We start from the raw sequence: 24716 nt of genomic DNA, 5'->3' as shown, positions 1-24716 counted from the left end.
GGATATTTACCCTCTTATTATTGGATCTCAAAAAGGGCACCAAAATTTCTGATTAGCAGTCCAATGAGCCCCCTCCGAAGTCTATACGATCACCCTTTCTGTATAAACCTTAAGCGCCCCCAGGGTATAGCATACAGCCCTTGCCATGAAGGCTCTGTGTGTGTGTGTGGGGGGGGTGTCATCCTTAAGGACATAATCTCCAGATCTTTCAACTACGGCTGAACAAAATGACCATCTCAAAATTTTTATTGAATTTATTTGAGGAAATGATGAGTGTGGGAGGGTGGTTAGTTGCCCTCCAATCAACTTCAACTTTTAAAAAGGGCACTAGTCCTTTGAATCTCTAATCGAATGAGTCCTTTTTGAAGATTCTATGAGAATTGCTTTCAGACGAAGTGCCCAGGTATAAAAAAAAAATACATTGTGCCCACATCACTATTTACTTATATATATATATATATATATATATATATATATATATATATATATATATATATATGTATATATATATATATATATATATATATATATATATATATATATATATATATATATATATATTGCTGCGTTTTGAAGGTATGATAAAATAGTCGGTTATAAGATTCTTGAAGTGTCAGGACAATTTTCAGTAATTGAGATTCAATAACGAAATCCTCTTGGGTGAGACTTAGGTCAATCGCTGGTTTTATTTCAGAACAAAAAATTGCGAGTAAAGATTAGTCTTCATTTGGACGCAGTGATGAACTGGATAATTATTGCAGGTATTTTTATAGAGAAATTTAATCGGCTTGATTGGCTTTTTGGATCCATTGGAACTAGGCTAAGATCGTCAGTGGCGCTATCGGTGATAAAACTTTTAGATAAAAACTAGATTTCTTTTTAAATAACAGTATGAACAGATCATTATCTATAGCCTGTTTCCAATTGATATTTACTTGCATAAGAAAAAGACAATCAACCAGTGTAAAAACACGGAAAATTGTTTTTCCAACACTGCAAAGGAAAATTTTGTCTGTAAAATACCAGAAAAAAAAATGGCATTGAATTCAATTACAGGGAGAAGGGCAAATAAGATAAGTATTTTTTAAAAGCCAGAGGAATTATAATATAGAAAACTGCCAAATTTTCAGCCAAATCTTCAGATGAAAAGTTTTGCCTCATAAATTGCTAATATATACTCTTTGTGGTGGAAGCAATACATACCCCGCAGCTCTTAAAATGTTATGGAGTCCGCCCGTAGAAATTACTGAACCCTAGCAACTTTCCCTGAATTCCGTAGTCAAGATAAACGCCAGCCTCCTCGATTAATTTTCTCCTTTTTCTTCTCCTTTTTATCATTCTCCTTTTTCTGTCCTTGTATACATACCTACCTTTAACACCCTGACAGAAAGCTTTATGAAACAAGAGCTAAGAGCTCATGTGGCACTTATGACGAGGTCGGAAGAGCCAAGAGCTCATATGGTATGAGCTCTTGCAAAATTCTAAAAATCAATAGATTACTTTAAAAGGAAAATCAGAGGCCTCTCCCCCCAACTTCCCCAAACAGTGCAGATCCATTCCGGTTATGTCAATCCCGTATCTAGAACTTGTGCTTTTTTCCCACCCATTTTCATCCTGATCCCTCCGCACTAAGCATTTTCCAAGATTTTAGGTTCGGCCCCCCAAACTTCCCTTTCACCGGATCCGGTCGAGATTTAATATAAGAGCTCTGAGACATGGTATCTTTCCAAACATAAAATTTCATTAAGATCCGATCACTGCTTCGTAAGTTAAAAATACCTCATTTTTCTAATTTTCAGAATTAAAGCTCCCCCCAACTCCTCCAAAGAGAGCGGATCCGTTCCGGCTATGTCAATCATGTATCTGGGACTTGTGCTTATTTTTATCACCAAGTTTCATCCCGATCCCTCCACTCTAAGTGTTTTCCAAGATTTTGGGTCCCTCCTCAATTCCCTCGAATGTCACCGGATCCAGTCAGGATTTAAAATAAGAGCTCTGAGACATGATATCCTTCCAAACTTCAAATTTCATTAAGTTTCGATCTCTCTTTCTTAAGTTAAAAATACCTCATTTTTCCAATTTTTCAGAATTAACCCTCCCCCCCCCAACTCCCTTAAACAGAGCAGATCTGTTCCGGTTATGTCAATAACGTATCTAGGACCTCTACTTATTTTTCCCACCAAGTTTCATCCCGATCCCCCCACTCTAAGCGTTTTTCAAGATTTTAGGTCCGCCTCCTCCAACTCCCCCAATGTCACCGGATGTGGTCGGGATCTAAAATGAGAGCTCTGAGACACAATATCCTTCCAAACATCAAATTTCATTAAGATCCCTTAACCCTTTCGTAAGCTAATAATACTTAAAAAAAAGGGAAAATGACTATTTCTAATTTAATCTGGTCCGGTCCCTGATACTCCTGCCGAATTTCATCGTCCTAGCTTACCTAAAAGTGCCTGAAGTAGCAAAACATGGACAGACCAACAGAATTTGTGATCACTATATGCCAATTGGTTAATGCCAAGTGGCATAAAAATTATTTTCCTTTACTTGAGCAACTTGACACTTGATCCCAACCAACCCCATCCATCTTGTCCACATTTTTTACTGTTTGATTTTAGCCTTTTCAATTGTTTTCTTTTCTTTCGTGTTTGGGCTATTTTTTTTAGTATCGATACTTAATGTCTGTTTAATCTTACTCACCTTCAAATAGTGCTTTTCGTGGTTTCGGGGTCAAACAGTTCGTGGTAACGAACTGTAGTAAGGAGCGACCCGGCTCAATAGTAACCAAAACTCTAAAAAATGGAATTTTTGATACCAATAGTTACATTAAAAAATCACATTTTAATGCTGATTTTAAATATATAACTTTCACCAAGATTAGTCTTACCTATCAAAAGCTACGAGCCTGAGAAAAAATTTGCCTCATTTTAGAAAATAGGGGAAAACACCCCCTAAAAGTCATACAATCTTAACGAAAATCACACTATCAGATTCAACGTATCAGAGAATCTTTTTGTAGAAGTTTCAAGCTCCTATCTGCAAAAATGTGGAATTTCGTATTTTTTGCCAGAAGACAAATGAAGGATGCGTGTTTATTTGTTTTGTTTTGTTTTTTTTGTTTTTTTTGTTGTTTTTTTTCCCAGGGGTGATCGTATCGACCCAGTGGTCCTAGAATGTCATGAGAGGGCTTCCTTGACTTCCCAAAAGTCACCAGATCAAAATTCTGAGATAGCCATTTTATTCACCAGTCGAAAAACCTAATAACTATGTCTTTGGGGACGACTTACTCCCCCGCAGTCCCCATGGGAGGGGTTGCAAGTTACAAACTTTGACCTGTGTTTACATGTGGTAATGGCTACTGGAAGAACAATGAAAAAATAAATATGAAAACCTTTTTCTACTGAAAGTGAGGAGCAGCATTAAAACTTAAAATGAGCAGAAATTATTGCGCATATGAGGGGTTTACTTTCTCGTAATACCTCACTCTTTACGCTAAAGTGTTTTTAGTAATTTTAACTATTTATTCTACAGCTTTTTGATTTAATGGTCATTCTTAAGGAATTGGGAGAGAATTTAAGCTTTAGTGTAAAGAGTGAGGCATCGACGAGGGGTGAACTCCCTCATATGCGCAATAAAAACATACGAATATAGAAGTTCGTTACGTAAGCTAATTCGTAAATTACGTCTATTTTTTACTAATGAAAATGTTCGTTAAAAAAATTAAAAGTTCTTGTTGCCTTTTTAAGTAATCAAAAATTGGAGGGCAACTAGGCTTCCTCCCTCTCTCCTTTTTTCTTAAAATCTTCCGATTAAAACTATGAGAAAGCCTTTTAGCCAAAAAAAATGAATATGCAAATTTTGCTTTAATTATTTATGTGAGGAGAGCCAAGATCAAAACATGCATTAATTAAAAAACGTCCAGAAATCGAATAAAAAAACAGGTTTTTTTAAATGAAAGTAAGGAGCGACATTAAAACTTAAAACGAACGGAAATTACTCCGTATATGAACGGGCTTTTCGTCCTCAACGCCCCGCTCTTTACGCTGAAGTTTTTTACTGTTTTAAAAAGTAGAGTTAAGAGAAAGAGTCAAACTTTGGCATAAAGAGCGGGGCGTTGAGGACGAAAAGCCCCTTTCATATACGGAGTAATTTCTGTTCGTTTTAAGTTTTAATGTCGCTCCTTACTTTCATTTAAAAAAACTTGTTTTTTTTTAATTTAATTTCAAATAAACCGAGAGCTCGAATAAGGTGATATAAAATGAGCAGTTTTGATCTAATAGTCATTTTTTATGGCACTTGGTATTAACCAGGTGACATATAGCGATCGCAAATTCTGTCGGCCTGTCGGTCTGTCTGTCCCGGTTTTGCTAGTTTAGGTACTTCCATATATGATAGGACGATGAAATTTGGCAGGCGCATCAGGAACCGGACCAGGTTAAATTAGAAATAGTCGTTTTTGCAATATGACCATCTGGGTGGGGAGTGGGGGGTCGGTTAATTTGAAAAAAATAGAAGAAATGAAGTATTTTTAACTTACGAACGGATGATGGGATCTTAATGAAATCTGATGTTTGGAAGGATATTATAACTCAAAGCTCTTAATTTAAATCCCGACGAGATCTGGTGATATAAGGGGAAGTTGGGGGGGGGACCTAAAATCTCGGAAAACGATTAGAATGGAGAGATCGGAGATGAAACTTGGTGGGAAAAATAATCAGAAGTCCTTGATACGTGATTGACAACAACTGGAATGGATTTGCTCTGTTTGGGGGAGTTGGGGGGTTGATTCTGAAAATTATAGAAAATGAGGTATTTTTAACTTACGAAGGAGTCATCGGATCTTAATGAAATTTGAAGTTTGGAAGAATACCGTGTCTCAGAGCTCTTATTTTAAATCGCGTCTGGATCCGGTGACATTGGGGGAATTTAGGGGGGAACCTAAAATCTTGGAAAACGCTTAGAGTTGAGGGATCGGGATGAAACTTGGTGGGAAAAATAATCGTAAGTCTTAGATACGTGATAGATATAACCAGAACGGATCCGCTCTCTTTGGGGGAGTTGGGGAGAGGGTTAATTCTGAAAAATTAGAAAAATGAGGTATTTTTAACTTACGAAGGAGTGATCGGATCTTAATGAAATTTAATTTTTAGAACGATATCGTGCCTCGGGGTTTGGGGGGGACCTAAAATCTTGCAAAAAACACTTAGAGTGGAGGGATCGGAATGAAACTTGGTGGTAAAAATAATCATAAGTTCTAGATAGGTGATTGAAATAACCGGAACGGATCCGCTCTCTTTGGGGGAACTTACGAAGGAGTGATCGGATCTTAATGAAATTTGATGTTTATAATGATATCGTGTCTCAGAGGTCTTATCTTAAATCCCAATAGAATCCGGTGAAGGGGAAGTTGGGGGGCGGAATCTAAAATATTGGAAAACGCTTAGAATCGAGGGATCGGGATGAAAATTGGTGAGAAAAATAAACACAAGTTCTAGATACGGGATTTACATAACCGGAACGGATCTAATCTCTTTGGGGGAGTTGGGGGGAGGGTTAATTCTAAAAATTTAGAAAAATGAGGTATTTTTGACTTTCGAAAGAGTGATCGTATCTTAATGAAATTTCATATTTAGAAAGACCTCGAAACTCAGATCTCTTATTTAAAATCCTGATTGGAACCAGTATCATTAGGGGGGGGGGGAGGCCGGAAATCTTCGAAAACGCTTAAAGCGGAGAGATTAGGATGAAAGTTTGTGGAAAGAATAAGCCCAAGTCCAAGATATGTGACTGACATAACTGGACCAGATCCAATCTCTTTGGTGGAGTTGAGGGGGATCTTTCGGAAAATTAGAAAAAATGAGGTATTTGTAACTTACGAATGGGTCATCAGATCTTAATGAAATTCCATATCTAGAAGGATTTTGTGCTTTAAAGCTCGCATTTTAAATCTCGACCAGATCCGGTGACACTGAAGGGAGTTTGAGGAGGAAACCGGAATTCTTGGAAAACGTGAAAATTGATTTGTCTTACAAATGGGTGATCTGATCTTAATGAAATTTGATATATAAAAGAATCTTGTGTCTCAGACGCTCCATTTTCAATTCAAATTGAATCCGGGGACATAGAGGGTTGGAGGGGGGAAACAGAAATCTTAGAAACCGGAAATCTCGAAAAACCCTTAGAGTGGAGAGATCGGGATGAAACTTAATGGGAAGAATAAGCACAAATTATAGATACGAGATTGACATATTTGGTACGGATCTGTTTTCTTTGGGGAATCTGGGGGTTGTTAATTTGGAAAAATCAGAAAAATTGAGGTATTTTTAACTTAAGAACGGGTGACCGGGTCTTAATGAAATTTGATATTTACAAGGAACTCCTGTCTCAGAGCTCTTATTTCAAATCCCGACCAGATCTTTTGGGGGGAGTTGGAGGAGGAAACTGGAAATCTTGGGATACGCGTATAAATGTCGTAGATACCTGATTGACGTAACCGGACTGGATCCGCTCTCTTTGGTAGAGTTAGGTGGTGGGGTTCAGTGCTTTGGTGAGTTTGGTGCTTCTGGACGTGTTAGGAAGATGAAAATTGGTAGGCGTGTCAGGAAGCTGCACAAATTGACTTGACAAAGTCGTTTTCCCCGATTCGACCATCTGGGGGGCTGAAGGGAGAGGAAAAATTTGAAAAATTGAGGTATTTTTAACTTACTAATGGGTGATTGGATCTTAATGAATTTTAATATTTAGAAGAACCTTATGACTCAGAGCTCTTATTTTAAATCCCGACCGGCATTAAGAAAGTAATCTATTAATTGTTAGAATTTTGCTAGAGCTCATACCATAGTAGCTCTTGGCTCTTGGCTCTTCCAACCTCGTCACAAGTGCCATATGAGCTCTTAGCTCTTGTTTTTAGTATATCTTATTTTATCTAGGGTTAAAGAATTCGAAGAACACGCAGTAAATGGAATTTTCCTATATGAGCATAAAATTTGATTTGACTGTGAGGTTTGCCTATGTAGAAACAGTACTGGCTCATCCAGGTACCTGAACCCCCTCCTCCTGGTACGTGGTTGATTGGTTACTCAATTTTCTGTTTTCACAATTTTCATAAGATATTACCAACTCTTGGCTAGCGAACAATCTTTCCTGCCGGGTTTTTGAGCCTGAATTGTTTCATGAATCGAGATTCCTCATTCTGCTCGGCAGCATAACCTATACTAAAGATGTCATCCATGTCTTGATTTGCTCCCCTCCCCCTCCCAAAAAATGCCGAGCTTAGGGACTATTAATGAAAAGTAGGCTCTGAAAGGTTTGAAAGTGTTCATACAATGTTAATATAGGACAATTTTTAGTTTTTTGAATAATTCCAAACAGTTCGTGAGAATGAACTGAAAGTAAGGAGCGACTTTCTTGGTCAATGCCTGAAATTGAAACAGATTCTGAAGCACAATCATTTTACAAATAAGAAAACAGAGTTTGGTAATAGGTTAGAATATTTAAAAACAACTTTTCAATTTTATAACTTATGCACCCTGCGTGTTTACCAATTATTCTTGGCCTGAAATTAAATAAAGCTAGGACACTTAGGTCCAGATCAGGTTTTACTCGCATTTATTTAAAGTATCAAGATTCTAAGATTTTGTTTTCGTTTTTGACTTTTTTGTTTCTTCTACTTAGCGAAAAGGTTTCCATCAAACAGTTCATGGTAACGAACTGTATTAAGGAGCGACCGGGCTCAATAGTAAACGAGTCTAAAAAACGGAATTTTGATAATAATAGATACATTAAAAGTATCGGATTTTTGTGCTGAATTTAAATATACAAGTTTCTTCAAATTTAGTCTTACCCATCAAAAGATACGAGCCTGAAAAAATTTGCCTTATTTTGGAAAATAGGGATTAAAATCCCCTAAAAGTCATAGAATCTTAATGAAAATCACACCATCAGATTCAGCGTACCAGAGAACCTCACTGTAGAAGTTTCAAGCTCCTATATACAAAATGTAGAATTCTGCTGTTTTTGCCAGAAGAAAGATCACGGATGGGTGTTTATTTTTTTTCATTTTAATTTTTTTCAGGGGTGGTCGTATCAAAATAATGGCTTTAGAAGGTCAGGGGAGGTTCTATTCAAACTGAATTTGGTCAAAAAGATTGGAGGGCAACTGCCCCCCCTCCTCCTACGCCCCTTTTCTCCAAAGTTATCTAATCAAAATTTTGAGATAGCTATTTTGTTCAGCATAGTTGAAAGATCCAATAACTTTGTCTTTAAAGGTAAAATTTCCCCCCACAGAACTTGGGGAGAGACCTGTAAGTTATAAAATTTGCCCGTTGTTAACACACAGTATTTTCTATTTGTAAGTATACAGATTTTTTTTTGGGGGGGGTGTTGCTAAGAGTGGGTCTTTATAGGGAGAGTTTTCATTCGAAAGAGAAATTTTTGGGGGGTAAATTTTCCAGAGGAAATTTTACACTGGGGATATTTCACAGAATTGCTATACGAAATTCTTGCTAATTGTCTTGCATTAACTTTGCTAACTCAATTTTACATGTGGAGATAATCTGAGGGAATCATCCAGGAGCCATTTTCTGTTTGTTTTGGTTGCCGTTAAAAAAACTGCCCTGGAACGGAGCATTTCCAGAATGATCGAGAAACTGATTCGAAATTAAAGTCTTTTTCAAATGTAAGTATGCTAAGGGGAATTTTTGAGGCTGAATTGTTCGTATTAAATTTTACGTTTGGGGAGGAGAATTTTCAGCGAGGATTTAACTGTCTGGAGGGCACTCGCACTGTACGTGGGATGGAATTTTCACGGTGGAGTCTCACGGAGGGGGGATATTTTATGGAGCGTGAGCCAGATTTAACGGTATTATTTGAAAAACAATCAGAGATTAAACACAAAAGCAGGTTTTTTAACTGAAAGTAAATATATACTAATACTTATAATAGCCTATAATACTATATAGAAAGTAAATATAGAAAATGTGCCTAATTTTCCAATTAAGGGGAGAAACACTCCCCTAAATTCTTGGAGTAGTAATTTGAATCCATCAATGAAATTAAGCATATGAGAGAAATTTTACGCTCATGTATACAAAAATGTAGAATTCTACATATCTTTTTTCCTCGAGGTGATTGTATCGAACAAGATATCGTAGAAAATCCGTGGGGGAGCGGTTGTTTTATACAGTGAGATTTCACACTGCGAGGGTAGTTTCTGGGGGTTAACTTTCAAGGCGAAATTTTACAAAAGGGATGGGGAGAATTTCGCCAAAATTAATATGCAAGTTTTGTTGAATTTTCATGTACGGTGAGCCAAATTCAAACCTGCATTAGTTTAAAAATATTCAGAAATTAAATACAAAAACAAACAAGTTTTTTAACTTAAACTAAGGAACAACACTAAAACTAAAAACGAATAGAAATTATTCCGTATATGAAAGGGACTCTCTCCTCCTCAATGTCTCGCTATTAACGCTAAAGTTTGACTCTTTGTAACAAATCTATTTTTTAAGTTAATAAAAAACCTTAGCATAAAGAGCGAGGTGTTGATAAGGGGACATCTCCTTTTATATACGGAATAATATCAGTTCGTTTTAAGTTTTAATGTCACTCTTCACTTTCAGGTAAAAAAAAAATTATTTTTTTAGTAGAAGATGGTTACACTATTTCATGCAACTTTTTATGCTCTTTCCAAATATACTAATAATACCATTGCAAATTATATTTTGAGTCAAACAGTTCGTGGTAAGGAGCGACCCGGCTCAATAGTAACCAAAACTCTAAAAATGGAATTTTGATACCAATAGCTACATCAAAAGAATTGCATTTTAATGCTGATTTTAAATATATAAATTTCATCAAGTTTAGTCTTACCAATCAAAAGTTAAGAGCCTGAGAAAATTTGCGTTATTTTAGAAAATAGGCGGAAACACCCCTAAAAGCCATAGAATCTTAACGAAAATCACACCATCAGATTCAGCGTATCAGAGAACCCTACTGTAAAAGTTTCAAGCTCCTATCTACAAAAATGTGGAATTTTGCATTTTTTGCCAGAAGGCAGATCACGGATGCGTGTTTATTTGTTTTGTTTTTTTTTTTTCCCCAGGGGTGATCATATCGACCCAGTTGTACTGGAATGTTGCATGAGGGCTCATTCTAACGGAAATGAAAAGTTCTAGTGACCTTTATAAGTGACCAAAAAATTGGAGGGCACTTAGGCCCCCTCCCAAGTCAACGGATCAAAATTCTGAGATAGCCATTTTATTCAGCGTAGTCGAAAAACCTTATAACTATGTCTTTGGGGAGACTTAATCCCTCACAGTCCCCGTGGGAGGGGCAACAAGTTACAAACTTTGACCAGTGCTTACATATAGTAATGGTTATTGGGAAGTGTACAGGCGTTTTCAGGAGGATTTTTTTGGTTGGGGGGAGGGGTTGAGAAGAGGGGGATATGCTGGGGGAACTTTCCATCGAGAATTTGTCATGGGAGAAGAAAATTTCTATGAAGGGAGAGCAGGATTTACTAGCATTATTTAAAAAAACAATTAAAAAATAAATATGAAAAAGTTTTTTCAGCTGGAAGTAAGGAACAGCATTAAAACTTAAAACAGAAACAGAAATTATTACCCATATGAGGGGCTCACCTCCTTCGAATACCTCGCTCTTTACGCTAAAGTATTTTTAGTAATTTCAACTATTTATTCTACGGCTTTTGTGATTCAGGGGTCATTCTTAATGAATTGGGACACAATTTAAGCTTTAGTTTAAAGAGCGAGATACTGACGAGGGGGCAAATCCCCTCATATATGTGATAAAAACATGAGAATACAAAAGTTCTTTACGTAAGCTAATTTATAAGTTACGTAAATCTTTTTCTAATAAAAAGATTCGTAAAACATTAAAAGTTCTAGTTGCCTTTTTAATTAACCAAAAAATCGGAGGGCAACTAGGCTTCCTCGCCCGCTCTTTTTTCTCAAAATTATTCGATCAAAATTATGAGAAAGCCATTTAGCCAAAAATAAAAAATAAATATGCAAATTTCGTTTTGATTATTCCTCTGCGGAGAGCCAAAATCAAAACATGCATTGATTCAAAAACATTCAGAAATTAAATACAAAAAACAAGTTTTTTTAACTGAAAATAAGGAGCGACATTAAAACTTAAAACGAACAGAAATTACTTCGTATATGAAAGAGGCTGCTTCCTCATCAACGCCCCGCTCTTTACACTAAAGTTTTTTACTGTTTTAAAAAGAAGAGTTGAGAGAAAGAGTCAAACTTTAGTGCAAAGAGCAAGGCGTTGAAGACGGAGCAGCCCCTTTCATATACGGGGTAATTTCTGTTCGTTTTAAGTTTTAATGTCGCTCCTTACTTTCAGTTAAAAAAACTTGTTTTTTTTATTTAATTCTTCAAGGGACCCTCAAACTGATACTATGTTCCTTTTTTGTTTTTGGCTTCAAGAATCAAGATGAAAACATGTACCATTCAATTATAAATCTAATTCGAAGTTTATACTTCATAGCCATATTTTCCACGAGAATGGATATATTACACCCAAACCGGATAAACTTAACAGTTTGTAAAGTTTTTATACCCCTAGTTTGTTAGGCGCAGCGCTTTTAACAACAGTTTCTTCTGTTTTTGCTGTTCAAAAACTTGATTTGATGGTGAATAAATTGGGTGGAATGATAAGACTGATCAATTGTTAAACTTATCAGTTTTGATAGCAACAAACTGTTCATGTAGCATATTTGATTGTGAAATATTAACTTCGAATGGGATTTTGAATTGAATGGTATATTTTTACTTTATTTTTATGGGCCAAAACAAAACAGGTTGCCATTGTAAGGGTCCCTTTAGGGCTTGAAAGTGGAATTTTCTATGGCAGCTGTTAGTTTATTTAAAAAGAGCATGAAAGGGCGTATCAAGTGATATGTTCATCCTCTACCTAGCAAGGCAATCGAATTAATCACAAATTGTACTAAATATCTAGCTTTAAAAGTTTGGCTGCTTATTTCTGTAAAGAAACCTGCAAACCTAGTTTATTTTAGCTTGGCTGTTGGCTGTTGTGTTTGCTGATGTAGATACCGGTAGCGGCGATTTCGCAGAGGATGAAAGGACCTTTGTCTGTTTGGAAGAAAATTCGTACTGCATACCAAAATTACTTTGTCCATCTCTTTCAGTTTCTTATGATTACTTGGCTCAGACTAAACAGGATCCAAGTCAGGTATTTTTTTTTTTTTTACTTTTAAGGGAGAATCAAGTCAGATATATATATATATATATATATATATATATATATATATATATATATATATATATATATATATATATATATATATATATATATATATATATATATATATATATATATATATATATATATATATATAATGAAAAGAGAAATCACCAGTGCAACAGCACAAACGCATAAAAAAATGGAAAAAAAGGAGAAAAGGAAGACTGTTTTCCTACATCAGTGATTAATATAGATCAGCACTTGAATGAGGCCTTAACCCTACTGATCCATACAATCACATAGGTCAAACAGGATAGCCATACACAATCAACCATAAAGAATAATCCATGGAGAGGCAGTCTTGTCGTCAGTAAGTATAAGTCGTTATTTACCAAACATTAAAAAAAAGACAAATAATAAAAAAAAAGACAAATAATTCAGAGGCAACAACCCAACACAAGGGCTCATCAGGAGAATACACACTTGCCTATAGGGTTTCGGCATATATATATATATATATATATATATATATATATATATATATATATATATATATATATATATATATATATATATATATATATATATATATATATATATATATATTCAACCCTTTTCTATAATTTTTGTACAACTCTCCTGTTTTATGTTCCAGTCAATTTTCCTCACCTTCAAAGCCTGAAGCCTTTTTTGTAAATATCTGCGTAAAGTTACTAAAAAGATATAACAAACAGTTCCTGACAATGAACAGTAAGTGTGAAGCTATCATGGTAATAGCAGCCACGAGTCCGAAAACCGGCATTTTGACAATAATTTTTTAATAATAAGAATTTGATCTAATTCCAGATATATAAATTTCATTTAACTAGTTGAATTTTATAAAATTTATTAACCTAGTTAATTTTTCCACTGCTCTATTCTTATTTTGTTGCACACTAATTATCTGGAATTTTCTCAAAGCCAAGTGCCTGCACTTATATTTATGATTGTTAATGTGTGTTTGTAGTTTATAATGTATCGTGTAATGTTTTTAATTTCACCAAGTAGCATGTTTGTTAAATAGTTACTATTCATCATTACTGCTTGAATAGCACTTACTTCATTAGTACCCCTTCTTACCCCGCACAATAAGAATACTGTAGCTACGTCCCTGTACGTCCCACTTTATGTAATCCCATCCTATTTTGCACAAGTTCTTCTACAATGCTTGAGCAGCATTAGCTGTTTCCTAATGGCCTATTTACAGTAATTGTATGTTAACTAGGGATATATAAACTGAGGTGTGTCAGTGAGGGGAAGCTTGTTAAGTAATGTGCCTTTAGGAATGATTTAAGTAGGCCAAGTAGTTCTAGTTGTTTAAATTAATTTCCATTTTCAAAGTTTAAAACTGTATGCTAGCCATCCTTAAATCTTCCCTTGACCTTAATAACTTTGACAAGTAGCAGATTTTGAATCAGGATTACTCTGTACGAAGATTCCTCCTGACAAGGAAACACTAATAAGAAAAAAGTAGTACCTTTCCTGTCCCCCTTCAGCACTTCAAACATAATCTTCCCTAAGATGACAGTTTAACCCATCTCTTTTTCCCTTTGGCTATTTTTTGTTTAAATTGTCTCTCTTTTTTCAAAAACTTGGCTCTCTAAACCATTGCTGAAATTCATATATTATTATCCAAGAATCAGTTTTGAAGTATTACTTGCAGTCCTTCCCGCAAAACAGGTATTCTTTTCATTTTTTTTCGTTTGAATTTCGTAACAAGTCCATGTAGCCTATAATGAACATCCAATGGCTCTGTTGAAATATATTAACTCAGTATCTGACAAATGCATTCCTTAAAAAAAATGTTTTCTGCTCAATTCCATGTTTATAATTATGCCGTTTGCTCTTACAGATGGGAATAGCCGTTGTGAAATGAACAGCTTTGCTCTTTGTTGCATCTGCTTTGCGTGACATAATTTTTATTAGAAAACAAGAGCTAAGAGCTCATATGGCATTTGTGACGAGGCCAGAAGAGCCAAGAGCTCATATAGTATGAGCTCTAGCAAAATTCTACGAATCAATAGATTGATTTAAAAGGAAAATCAGAGGCTTAATGCCGGTCAGGATTTAAAATAAGAGCTCTGAGTCACGAGGTCCTTCTAAATATCAAAATTCATTAAGATCCGATCACCCACTCGTAAGTTATAAATACTTCATTTTTTCTAATTGTTCCTCTCCCTTAAGCCTCCTAGAAGGTCGAATCGGGGAAAACGACTTTATCAAGTCAATTTGTGCAGCTCCCTGACACGCCTATCAATTTTCATCGTCCTAGCACCTCCAGAAACACCAAACTCGCCAAAGCACTGAACCCACCTATAACTCCCCCAAAGAGAGCGGATCCAGTACGGTTACGTCAATTACGTATCTACGACATTTGCTTATTCTACCCACCAAGTTTCATCCCGATTTCTCCAGTCTAAGCGTTTTCCAAGATTTCTGGTTTTCCCTTCGAACTCCTCCATTGTCAACAAATCTGGTTCGGATTTGAAGTAAGAGCTCTGAGACATGACTTCCTTCTAAATATCATATTTCATTAAGATCCAGTCACCCGATCTTACGTCAAAATACCTCAGTTTCTCTAATTTTCCCGGATTATCCCCCCCCAGCTTCCCCAAAGAGAGCGGATCCTTTATAATTGTGTTAATCAAACAGTTCGTGGTAACGAACTGTAGTAAGGAGCGACCCGGCTCAATAGAAACCAAAACTCTAAAAAATGGAATTTTGATACCAATAGCTACATCAAAAGAATTGCATTTTAATGCTGGTTTTAAATATATAAGTTTCATCAAGTTTAGTCTTACCCATCAAAAGTTACGAGCCTGAGAAAATTTGCGTTATTTTAGAAAATAGGGGAAAACGCCCCCTAAAAGTCATAGAATCTTAACGAAAATCACACCATCAGATTCAGCGTATCAGAGAACCCTACTGTAGAAGTTTCGAGCTCCTATCTACAAAAATATGGAATTTTGCATTTTTTGCCAGAAGGCAGATCACAGTGCGTGTTTATTTTTTTTTTTTTTTTTTGTTTGTTTGTTTTTTTTTCCCAGGGGTGATCGTATCGACCCAGTTGTCCTAGAATGTTGCAAGAGGGCTCATTCTAACGGAAATGAAAAGTTCTAGTGCCCTTTTTAAGTGACCAAAAAAATTGGAGGGCACCTAGGCCCCCTCCCACGCTAATTATTTTCCCAAAGTCAACGGATCAAAATTCTGAGATAGCCATTTTATTCAACGTAGTCGAAAAACCTTATAACTATGTCTTTAGGGACGACTTACTCCCCCACAGTCCCCGTGGGAGGGGCAACAAGTTACAAACTTTGACCTGTGCTTACATATAGTAATGGTTATTGGGAAGTATACAGGCGTTTTCAGGAGGATTTTTTTGGTTTTGGGGAGGGGTTGAGAAGAGGGGGATATGCTGGGGGAACTTTCCTTCGAGAATTTGTAATGGGAGAAGAAAATTTCCATGAAGGGAGAGCAGGATTTACTAGAATTATTTAAAAACAAACAATTAAAAAATAAAAGTGAAAAAGCTTTTTCAGCTGGAAGTAAGGAACAGCAATAAAACTTAAAACAAACAGAAATTATTACCCATATGAGGGGCTCACCTCCTTCTAATACCTCGCTCTTTACGCTAAAGTATTTTCGGTAATTTCAACTACTTATTCTACGGCTTTTGTGATTCAGGGGGTCATTCTTAATGAATTGGGATAAAATTTAAGCTTTAGTGTAAAGAGCGAGGTACTGACGATGGGGCGAATCCCCTCATATATGTAATAAAAACATGAGAATACAAAAGTTCTTTACGTAAGCTAATTTATAAGTTACGTAAATCTTTTACCAATAAAAAGATTCGTAAAAAATTTAAAGTTCTAGTTGCCTTTTTAATTAACCAAAAAATCGGGGGGCAACTAGGCTTCGTCCCCCGCTCTTTTTTTCTCAAAATCATTCGATCAAAATTATGAGAAAGCCATTGAGCCAAAAAAAAAAAAAAAATGCAAATTTCGTTTTGATTATTCCTCTGCGGAGAGCCAAAATCAAAACATGCATTGATTCAAAAACGTTCAGAAATTAAATAAAAAAAACAAGTTTTTTTAACTGAAAGTAAGGAGCGACATTAAAACTTAAAACGCACAGAAATTACTTCGTATATGAAAGAGGCTGCTTCCTCATCAACGCCCCGCTCTTTACGCTAAAGTTTTTTACTGTTTTAAAAAGAAGAATTGAGAGAAAGAGTCAAACTTTAGCGTAAAGAGCGGGGCGTTGATGAGGAAGCAGCCTCTTTCATATACGAAGTAATTTCTGTGCGTTTTAAGTTTTAATGTCGCTCCTTACTTTCAGTTAAAAAAACTTGTTTTTGACTAAAGTCACGTATCTAGAACGTGTGCTTATTCTTCCCATCCAGTTTCATCCCGATCTCTCCACTCTAAGCGTTTCCCAAGATTTCCGGTTTCCAATATTCCTGTTTTCCCCCCTCCTACCCGGATCGGATTCGAATTAAAAATGGAACATCAGAGACAAAAGATCCTTCTATACATCAGGTTTCATTAAGGTCCGATCACCCATTTGTAAGATAAAGATACCTCAATTTCCACGTTTTCCAAGAATTCTGGTTTCCCCCTCCAACTCCCCCCAATGTGACCAGATCTGGTTGGTATTTGAAACGAGAGCTCTAAAGCATAAGATCCTTCTATACATCAAATTTCGTTAAGATCTGATCACCCGTTCGTAAGTTACAAATACCTTATTTTTTATAATTTTTTCGAATTCCCCCCCCCCCAACTCCACCAAAGAAGGTGAATCCGATCCGGTTATGTCAGACACATATCCTTGACTTGTTTTATTCTTCCCATCAAGTTTCATCTTGATCTCTTCGCTTTAAGTGTTTTCCAAGATTTTACGGTTCCCCCCAACTCCCCCCCCCAATGACGCTTGATCTGGTCGGGATTCAAAATATAAAATCTGAGTTACAAGATCCTTCTAAAAATGAAATTTCATTAAAATCCGATCACTCCTTCGTAAGTTAAAGATACCTCATTTTTTCTAATCTTTCAGAATTAACTCCCCAAATAGAGCGAATCCATTACGGTTATGTTAATCACCTATCTAGGGCTCTGCTTATTTTTCCCACCAAGTTTCATCACGATCCCTCCACTCTAAGCGTTTTTCAAGATTTTAGGTCCCCCCCCCAACTCATCAAATGTCACCAAATCCGGTCAGGATTTAAAATAAGAGCTCTGAGATACGATATTCTTCTAAATGTCAAATGTCATTAAGATCCGAATACCCCGTTCTTAAGTTAAAAATACCTAATTTTTTCTATTTTTTTCTGATTTAACTGTCCCCCCACCCCCCCCAGATGGTCGAATCGGGAAACGAGAATCTCTAATTTAATCTGGTCTGGTTCCTGATACACCTGCCAAATTTCATCGTCATAGCTTACCTGGAAGTGCCTAAACTGGCAAAACCGGGACCGACAGACTGACAGACCGACATACAGAATTTGCGATCGCTATATGTCACTTGGTAGATACCAAGTGCCAAAAAAACACAACCTTATGAACCTAGGGGACTGCCAATAAAACATGCTTCATTTGTTTTAGTTGATAGCAGGTCAACATTCGGACAGTCATTTAACAACCAATAAAATTGTCCATCTCCCTGATCGACTGATACCCCACATTTTGAATTCAATACGGAATTAAGTAGACCCTGCTTTTGCTGAGAGAAAAAGGATACTTTGCTTCTTCCAAAAACCACTAATTGATTTCATAATTATTCGCTGGTTAAGAAGTCGTTATTTAATAACAAATTTGAAATCTAGAATATTTGCATTAATCTACATATAGATGGAGAAAAAGAAATAAATAAAACGAGAATATTTAGTGACGCTCCTTTGGTCAACTAGGATGGAGTTGAACAGGTCTTAATCAAACAACCCGTTTCTCGGAGTGATTATAATAGTCATATTGATACTCTCAAGATTAGACCACATAACTATGAGTTATCAAATAATACATTCTTTGAAATTGTTGTTCTCTAATCACATATGAAACTGTCGCTGTAAAACTGTTGTTCAGTTTTGGATTCTCGAGGCGCGTAGTTTTTTGATTTGGCAATCGGTACAAGACGGAACTTAATGCTTGCATATATTAGACCAGAACAGGCACGTAAGATTGAGAAGGGCTCAGTTCTCACCGAAAGTCTTAAGATTTTACCAAAGTTGTTCCCTAAGATCTTTTATATTTGGACTTAGTTTAGTTTTTTCGTTTTTTTTTATTTAGTTTTCTTATGAGAAAAACTTAAAATACCAATAATGTTCCGTAACTTTCTCATAAAAGCAACAACTCATAATACTTCTACACTATGAAAATACTAGTTAGTAAATTTTTATAAAACTCAAAAGTTTAAATGAGTTTTATAAGTCTAGATTTACATTAGCATGGTTTGAAAAAATGTAATTGTTTTTAAAGTTAATGCCTGGAATAAGGTTTAGGCTACTTTTCTTATTTTGCATCTGTAATGAAAACTGTTTTGGAAACGATATTTTTTACTTTAAGTTAAGTAAAGCGTTAACATACCCTTTCTCACTGATTGTCTATTGGCATTGGCATTACTATAGGCATTGGTTATGGTATTACTCTCACTGTCTCACCTTAGGGTCAAATATAATATTTTCAAAAGCAATTAGAAACTAAGGTTGAAGGTTTGTTCAGAGGTTGGGGCATCTTAAAGAATCGCCCTACCTTGTCTATTATAAACATTTTTTTGTTTGTGTCACCAAAAATATAGAATTCATAGCGCAATAACTTATAGAGCTTCAATAATCGATCCAAATAAACGACAGAAAACACACATTTAGAATCTACTTTTTCAGAAATTTTAGACAAATATTTAACTTCTCCCGTTTCGTGCCGGAAATGAAGATACTCAGATTTGGTGAAACCTACATCATTAGAAAGCGTGAATTTTGTTTTTTGATTAAACGGAGTAAGACTTTCTTTTTGAAGTTCAGGAAAAGAAAATCCCTTTAAAATATTTTAGCATGCCTGCTTAGAAACGTTAAAAATCAACTTAAAGGAAGAGTCAACGGAGTAAATTGATAGCTTTGGGAGTTACCACAACTTCGATACCAATATACAGTTATGAATACTCCTATCTTACCCATGAGAAGCTTTTGGTACAGAGCTCTGAACTTGGCGCCTCCTCCAAGCCCGCGCTCCGATGCGTAGATTGTACTACATCACCATAGGTGGGAACGCAATTTTGGTTTGTTTCCTGTCTCCAGCCGCTAGCATCGCTAGCGCGCACTATGTCCCAAAAAATAAATCGTGTTTTCATAACTGTATTGGTATCTAAGCTGTGGGAGTTACTGTGGCAACTACCCGCTTTGAATACCTGACTGAATCAGGGATGTATTGTCTATGTTTTAGATACATTGAATAGGCAGCGCTACCTGTACAAATATTATGAATAAAATCTTTTTTGTTTTACCAAAATCGCTTTGGGAGTTCTATTTACTACTGGGAAAATTTGATAAAGAGCCCTTTGTATTTGAGACTGTAACCCGACGCTGGCACTCGCAAAAGGACTTTTAAGGTATCAAACGGCCTTAAGGAATTCAATTTGCTTTGTCAACTCAGCGGTGAGTGGTAGTCTTGTGTTTCTATCGAGTACATTAGTAAATCCTTCAAATCCGGCTTTGAGCTCATGAACCAGCACTGTATGATTTCAAGTGATTGGATACATTGAATTAAAAAAGAAAAAAAATAGATAACAACTACAAGGCAAAGGAGCATCCAAGGCAAGGAATAAGGTCTAAAAGTGACGTGGTGGCTTATGTAATTGTAAATAAAATATATTATTGGACTGCATAATTTTATCTTCATAATTTTTATCAATTTAGGAAAAAGGAAATGCAGCATGCGGAGCGATAGCAGCTACTCAGAACTACGTTTGTTGTCATAACTGGGATAAAATGCAAGAATACAGCTGGGTGCCGTCAGAGTTTGACTGGTATTTAAATTCTTCCTCTGTTGATGATCAAAAGGGACAAGATCCCTATCTACTTTGGCCTGGGTTCTTAGGTAATTAAGAGTATTATTGGCTACTTTATATTGAAGAGTTTATCTGAACCTTCAGCTGGGACAAAGTACATAAGGTCAGCCAAAATGCTGGGTTGTGTGCGTCATTTATCATAATTATAACAACTTGCTTATTCATAAGATCTCAAATTCGTGATCAAGAAAGATTTTTTTAGTGTCGCGACGTGAATTATAAAGCCAAAAACTGTAAAACCTAGACTCGTTTTTATAGGGGATTCAATCCACTCCTATCACCTCCTGTTTGATTGTATGCTTGAACCCAGCCACATAAGAAGGGAATAAATTGACAAAACTAAATGAAAGAACAAATATATTAAAGCTATGATATAAAGTCCCCCCTGTATCTTCATCCCTGCCGTTAAAAAGATGCCTGTGTGTAACTAATATTGAAATATAATAAATACATAGGAAACAAGTAAATGATAGGTGACAGCCAACCAAAATCGAATGCATGGATGACTAATCAGATTAAGTCTAATCAGTTTCTACATTCACTCATTATACAAATGATTCCCTTAATTTTTGTTCTGTTTTTATACTAGTTTTCTCGTTGTTTTATTTTATGGTTATTGACATGCTTTTGATAAACAGTGTTGCCCTGCCATTTTTTCTTGTGGTTCAAAACCTGAAGCACCATTATTTAAATACACATTTTTATTTATTTTTTAACATGTGATTTAACATTTAGTTTTAGATGAATTGCTTGCAAAAAAATCTAAAGAAAATTTCTACATCTAATAATACTTTATGTAGAAAAAAGCATAATTTTGTAAAAAAGTGGTTGGACTAGAATTCTTATTTCGAACTCTACAGATTTCAAAAAAGGGGTGTAACTAATAGTTTTTCAACCAAAATTGGGGAAAAAAATTACATTTGAAACTGATATTTAATTACTTATGGTTCAATTAATTCGTAACAACTGAAATATTGCCAGAATAGAAAAAATAAGTATGTAACAACAGAAATATTATTATTTCGGATATGATACTAAAATTTTATCGCCGAATTAATATAGCTTTGTGAAAATTAATCAGGTTTTAGATGATAAACTGATAATTTGTTATTAATTTATATGATTATTGCTTTAGTGTTTGATTCGTGTAGCAAAAATAGTGAATCAAAGACACTGAATTGTATTACATATTTGAGTTTAAGCATGAAGTAGAGCTAAAAATAATAATCATTTGATAACCACTACACTTAATGTGATTTCATTCAATCATTTCTGTTAAGTTGGTACAAGTTGCTTTTTATTCCCATTGGCTATTAAGTTGTACAAAATTCATAAAAAGCCACACTTTTATTCTGTCTGAAATCTTGGTACAAATGAAAAGTATTAGAAACACGTAAGAGAAAATTAGAATATAATATGCATGTTCATTTAGTAAAAAAAAAATAAAAAATAAAATTCCAAGAAAATACCGTTTTGAATTTAAAAATCATGTTCAAGTTTCCAAGAATATGAATTTTTGCAATTTTTATTAGAATTGTTATCCGAAAATGTGGGAATTATTAGTAAGTTGACATGAATGTTGTTTTGAATATGAAAGTCAAGTACAAGTTTCTAAGAATGTTGGTCCTACTGCCCGTTTTTGAAAATAATGATCCAAAGACTTAAGAATGATGGGTACCCAGGCGATTACTCTTTGGAATCTAAAATAGGGATAACGGTTTTCTAATTTTGGTTCCCAAATGCATTTAATGTTGGGGTAGCCCCTTGGTAACTCAGGTATCCCAGCAAAATACAAAAGATAAAAGGTATTTTGTCATAATATTTTGCTATACGTAAGGTAGTGATTTAATCATTGTTACTTTCGGCACCCAAAGGTACCTACTCAATATATTCTCCAAGTAAATTAAATTTAGTTTTCAATTAGCCTCTCAACACTAGTTTGAATAAACTCTATGAAATCTTGAAAATGTGGGCCTGGAAAAGCACTATATGAGGCTCAAAAGAAAATTTATGTAACTCTCTTTTTTGTCTTTTGGGGTGAGGCAGGTGGTAAACGAATAAAGTTTTATCCCCAGTTTTCAATTATGTGAACAAAGAGTAACTATCATGCTATTCGCACTACTTCGTTGTTTTTTCTGAGTACCGAAATTAGTAAATCATACCTAATTTATATACCTTTGAAGTATTTAAGTACCGAAATTGGCTAAGTTTTGCCCTGATTTTTCTGAAAAGTCCCAACCTGGGTACTAAAGAACCAACTTTAACTTCTACCAGCCTTTCTGACTCTCTGAGCCTTCTGAAAAGCTATTATAGGCCAATATATGGCAAGTTCAGCCCGATATGACGGTTTATGGATGTTCACATAGTTTTAAAGTATAACATACTTTATAATTTCATTTATTAGACTTTTTCCAAGGTTCATTTCTTTTTTGTTCTTCGAAACAACAATATTAATTATTTTCGCCTAGTAGAGATCCGAAAAATATGGTTACACAACTAGCGAGCTAAGCTCTCTCAGCCACAGCACGTATTGTTTTTTCTCTTAAGAATAGAAGTAAACTATAAGATAGTTCGATGTAGCCTTTCTAATTAATTCTGCATCTTATGCTTAGAAAAACCTAAGAAGGAAAGCTTTTGTGCTTTCATGTTCTTTTTTTCACATACTTATAGAAAATGTCATTGAAAATGTTATTTATTCCAAGATTTTAAATCATATTCTCAAAATAAACTTTTTGAAAAGATTTTCTTTTTTTAGGGGGCTCGGTCAGAACCGACAGGCGAATTGGTGACAGAAAAGGTTATGATGAAGATTTTGTCAAGTTTGATGGAAGGTTCTATTCAGACCAATCAAAACCCCAGGAAGAACAAAAAACAGAAGAGCCAGAAAAACCTTTGGAAGAAGGGATACATGATGAATTTGAGTGGGTGATGCTGCAGCCCAAAATACCAGTAGCTAATCCTTACTGGAATGATTTTGCTCCTCTTTTACGTTTCTTCTTCCCTCCACATTCACCTAATCCTCGTTCTCCATGGATGCACTTCCTTCCCCCAGGGCATTTTCACGAAGAAATCGTTCCTGCTCCACCATCCATTCCGTTAGTCGAAGACAGACACATTTATGAGCCAGTTCCGATACATGAGCCTGACGACGCCCATGATTGGCTCCAACCTTACCATTACAGTGTTGCCTCATCTCAAATTCAGATAGGCGACCGAATTTTCTCCAAAACAAGATTTCAGGAAAATGACAAAGTTCGTCACGAAATGACATTCTACTAATTCCTTACCTAGTATGTGTCCTAGTATAGTATTATATGAGTCTTAGCTAGAATGTCTTGAATAAATTATTCCTTTTTTTAAACTTTGCAGTTTTCTCAAAAGTACCAATTAAAGTTATAGTCAGCCAAAACAGGATTTATCTTGCCCAAGCGGTAGGTTTTATTATCGAAAAAAAAAAATCTAATTTTAAAGAAGATTTTTACAGAAAATATCAAAAAGGTTACGGCTTAGTTGAGTATCGCAGTTTTTTTTTAGAGTATATTGAATATAAACTAGAACACACTAACATGAGCACATCCAGAAATATTTTTGCAGCAACTTAGCATACCATGTCAAACCTAGCTCTTATGATGCGTGAAAAAGAAATTCAACTCGCACAAAGGAACTATCATACTTGATTTTTGAAAATCCAATTCGCTCTACAATTCGGTTTTAATGGGCTTCCAGGATCGATATCAAATAAATATATAGAATCAGGCTTTAACGTGGACACTGCATTGTTTTAAATATGACTAAAAAGTATCCACTGCTTTGTCATGACTAGGTTTTTTAATTTAGCTCAATTAACTGGTTATTGTGATGGAAGGGACTAACCCATAAGGAAAAAACCTCAGGCATAATATAATATGTCAGTTTTTCCTTATTAAGCCTTCGACCAGTTGAAAAAATGAAAGTATATTAATTAAAATGATTGACTTTGTCGGGTCTTGCACGTAGAGTCCTGTAAATTATTTTTAAATGTTTAAGTTTGTAGAAATTTAGCCTGTTAATGACCAATTATAGATAAAACTGTCCCTCCTAACTGCTGTTACTGACATTTAGGCATAACAGATTACGTAAACATGCTCAGAGAAGGTTTGACCATTAGATATTACGGGGACGTTACGTCTCCTGGTCACAAACTTGTAGCACAGCATCCTAGTATGTGTCATAATTTATGTCACCTAGGATCCATAGCGAAAATTTTTCCGAGAGTCCTTGAAAGAGATATCTCTTGACATGGTGGAAAGGAGACACTCCTATTCTATGTTTCTTGTCTCTAGGAATTGTCATACAGTATTTTTTACCAGCTTAGAACACCTCAGATTAAATTTACAGAGCATAGCGAC

At 35.3% G+C, this 24716-nt stretch overlaps 1 protein-coding gene across 1 annotated transcript; it reads left to right on the top strand.

Moving 5' to 3' along the window:
- Window positions 1-604: 604 nt before the first annotated feature.
- Window positions 605-23689, top strand: LOC136032958 (uncharacterized). The gene is made up of 4 exons (XM_065713442.1): window positions 605-761; window positions 12047-12222; window positions 20177-20357; window positions 23084-23689. Exons 1-4 carry the CDS (start codon window positions 740-742, stop codon window positions 23605-23607), a joined length of 903 nt encoding a protein of 300 aa, XP_065569514.1. The 5' UTR covers window positions 605-739; the 3' UTR covers window positions 23608-23689.
- The last annotated feature ends 1027 nt before the right edge of the window (window positions 23690-24716 follow it).

The sequence above is a fragment of the Artemia franciscana genome, chromosome 11 (assembly GCF_032884065.1).
Source record: "Artemia franciscana chromosome 11, ASM3288406v1, whole genome shotgun sequence".
NCBI classification, from domain to species: Eukaryota; Metazoa; Arthropoda; class Branchiopoda; order Anostraca; family Artemiidae; genus Artemia; species Artemia franciscana.
The sequence above is the reverse complement of the archived record's forward strand: the minus strand, read 5'-3'. Positions and strand labels throughout refer to the sequence as shown.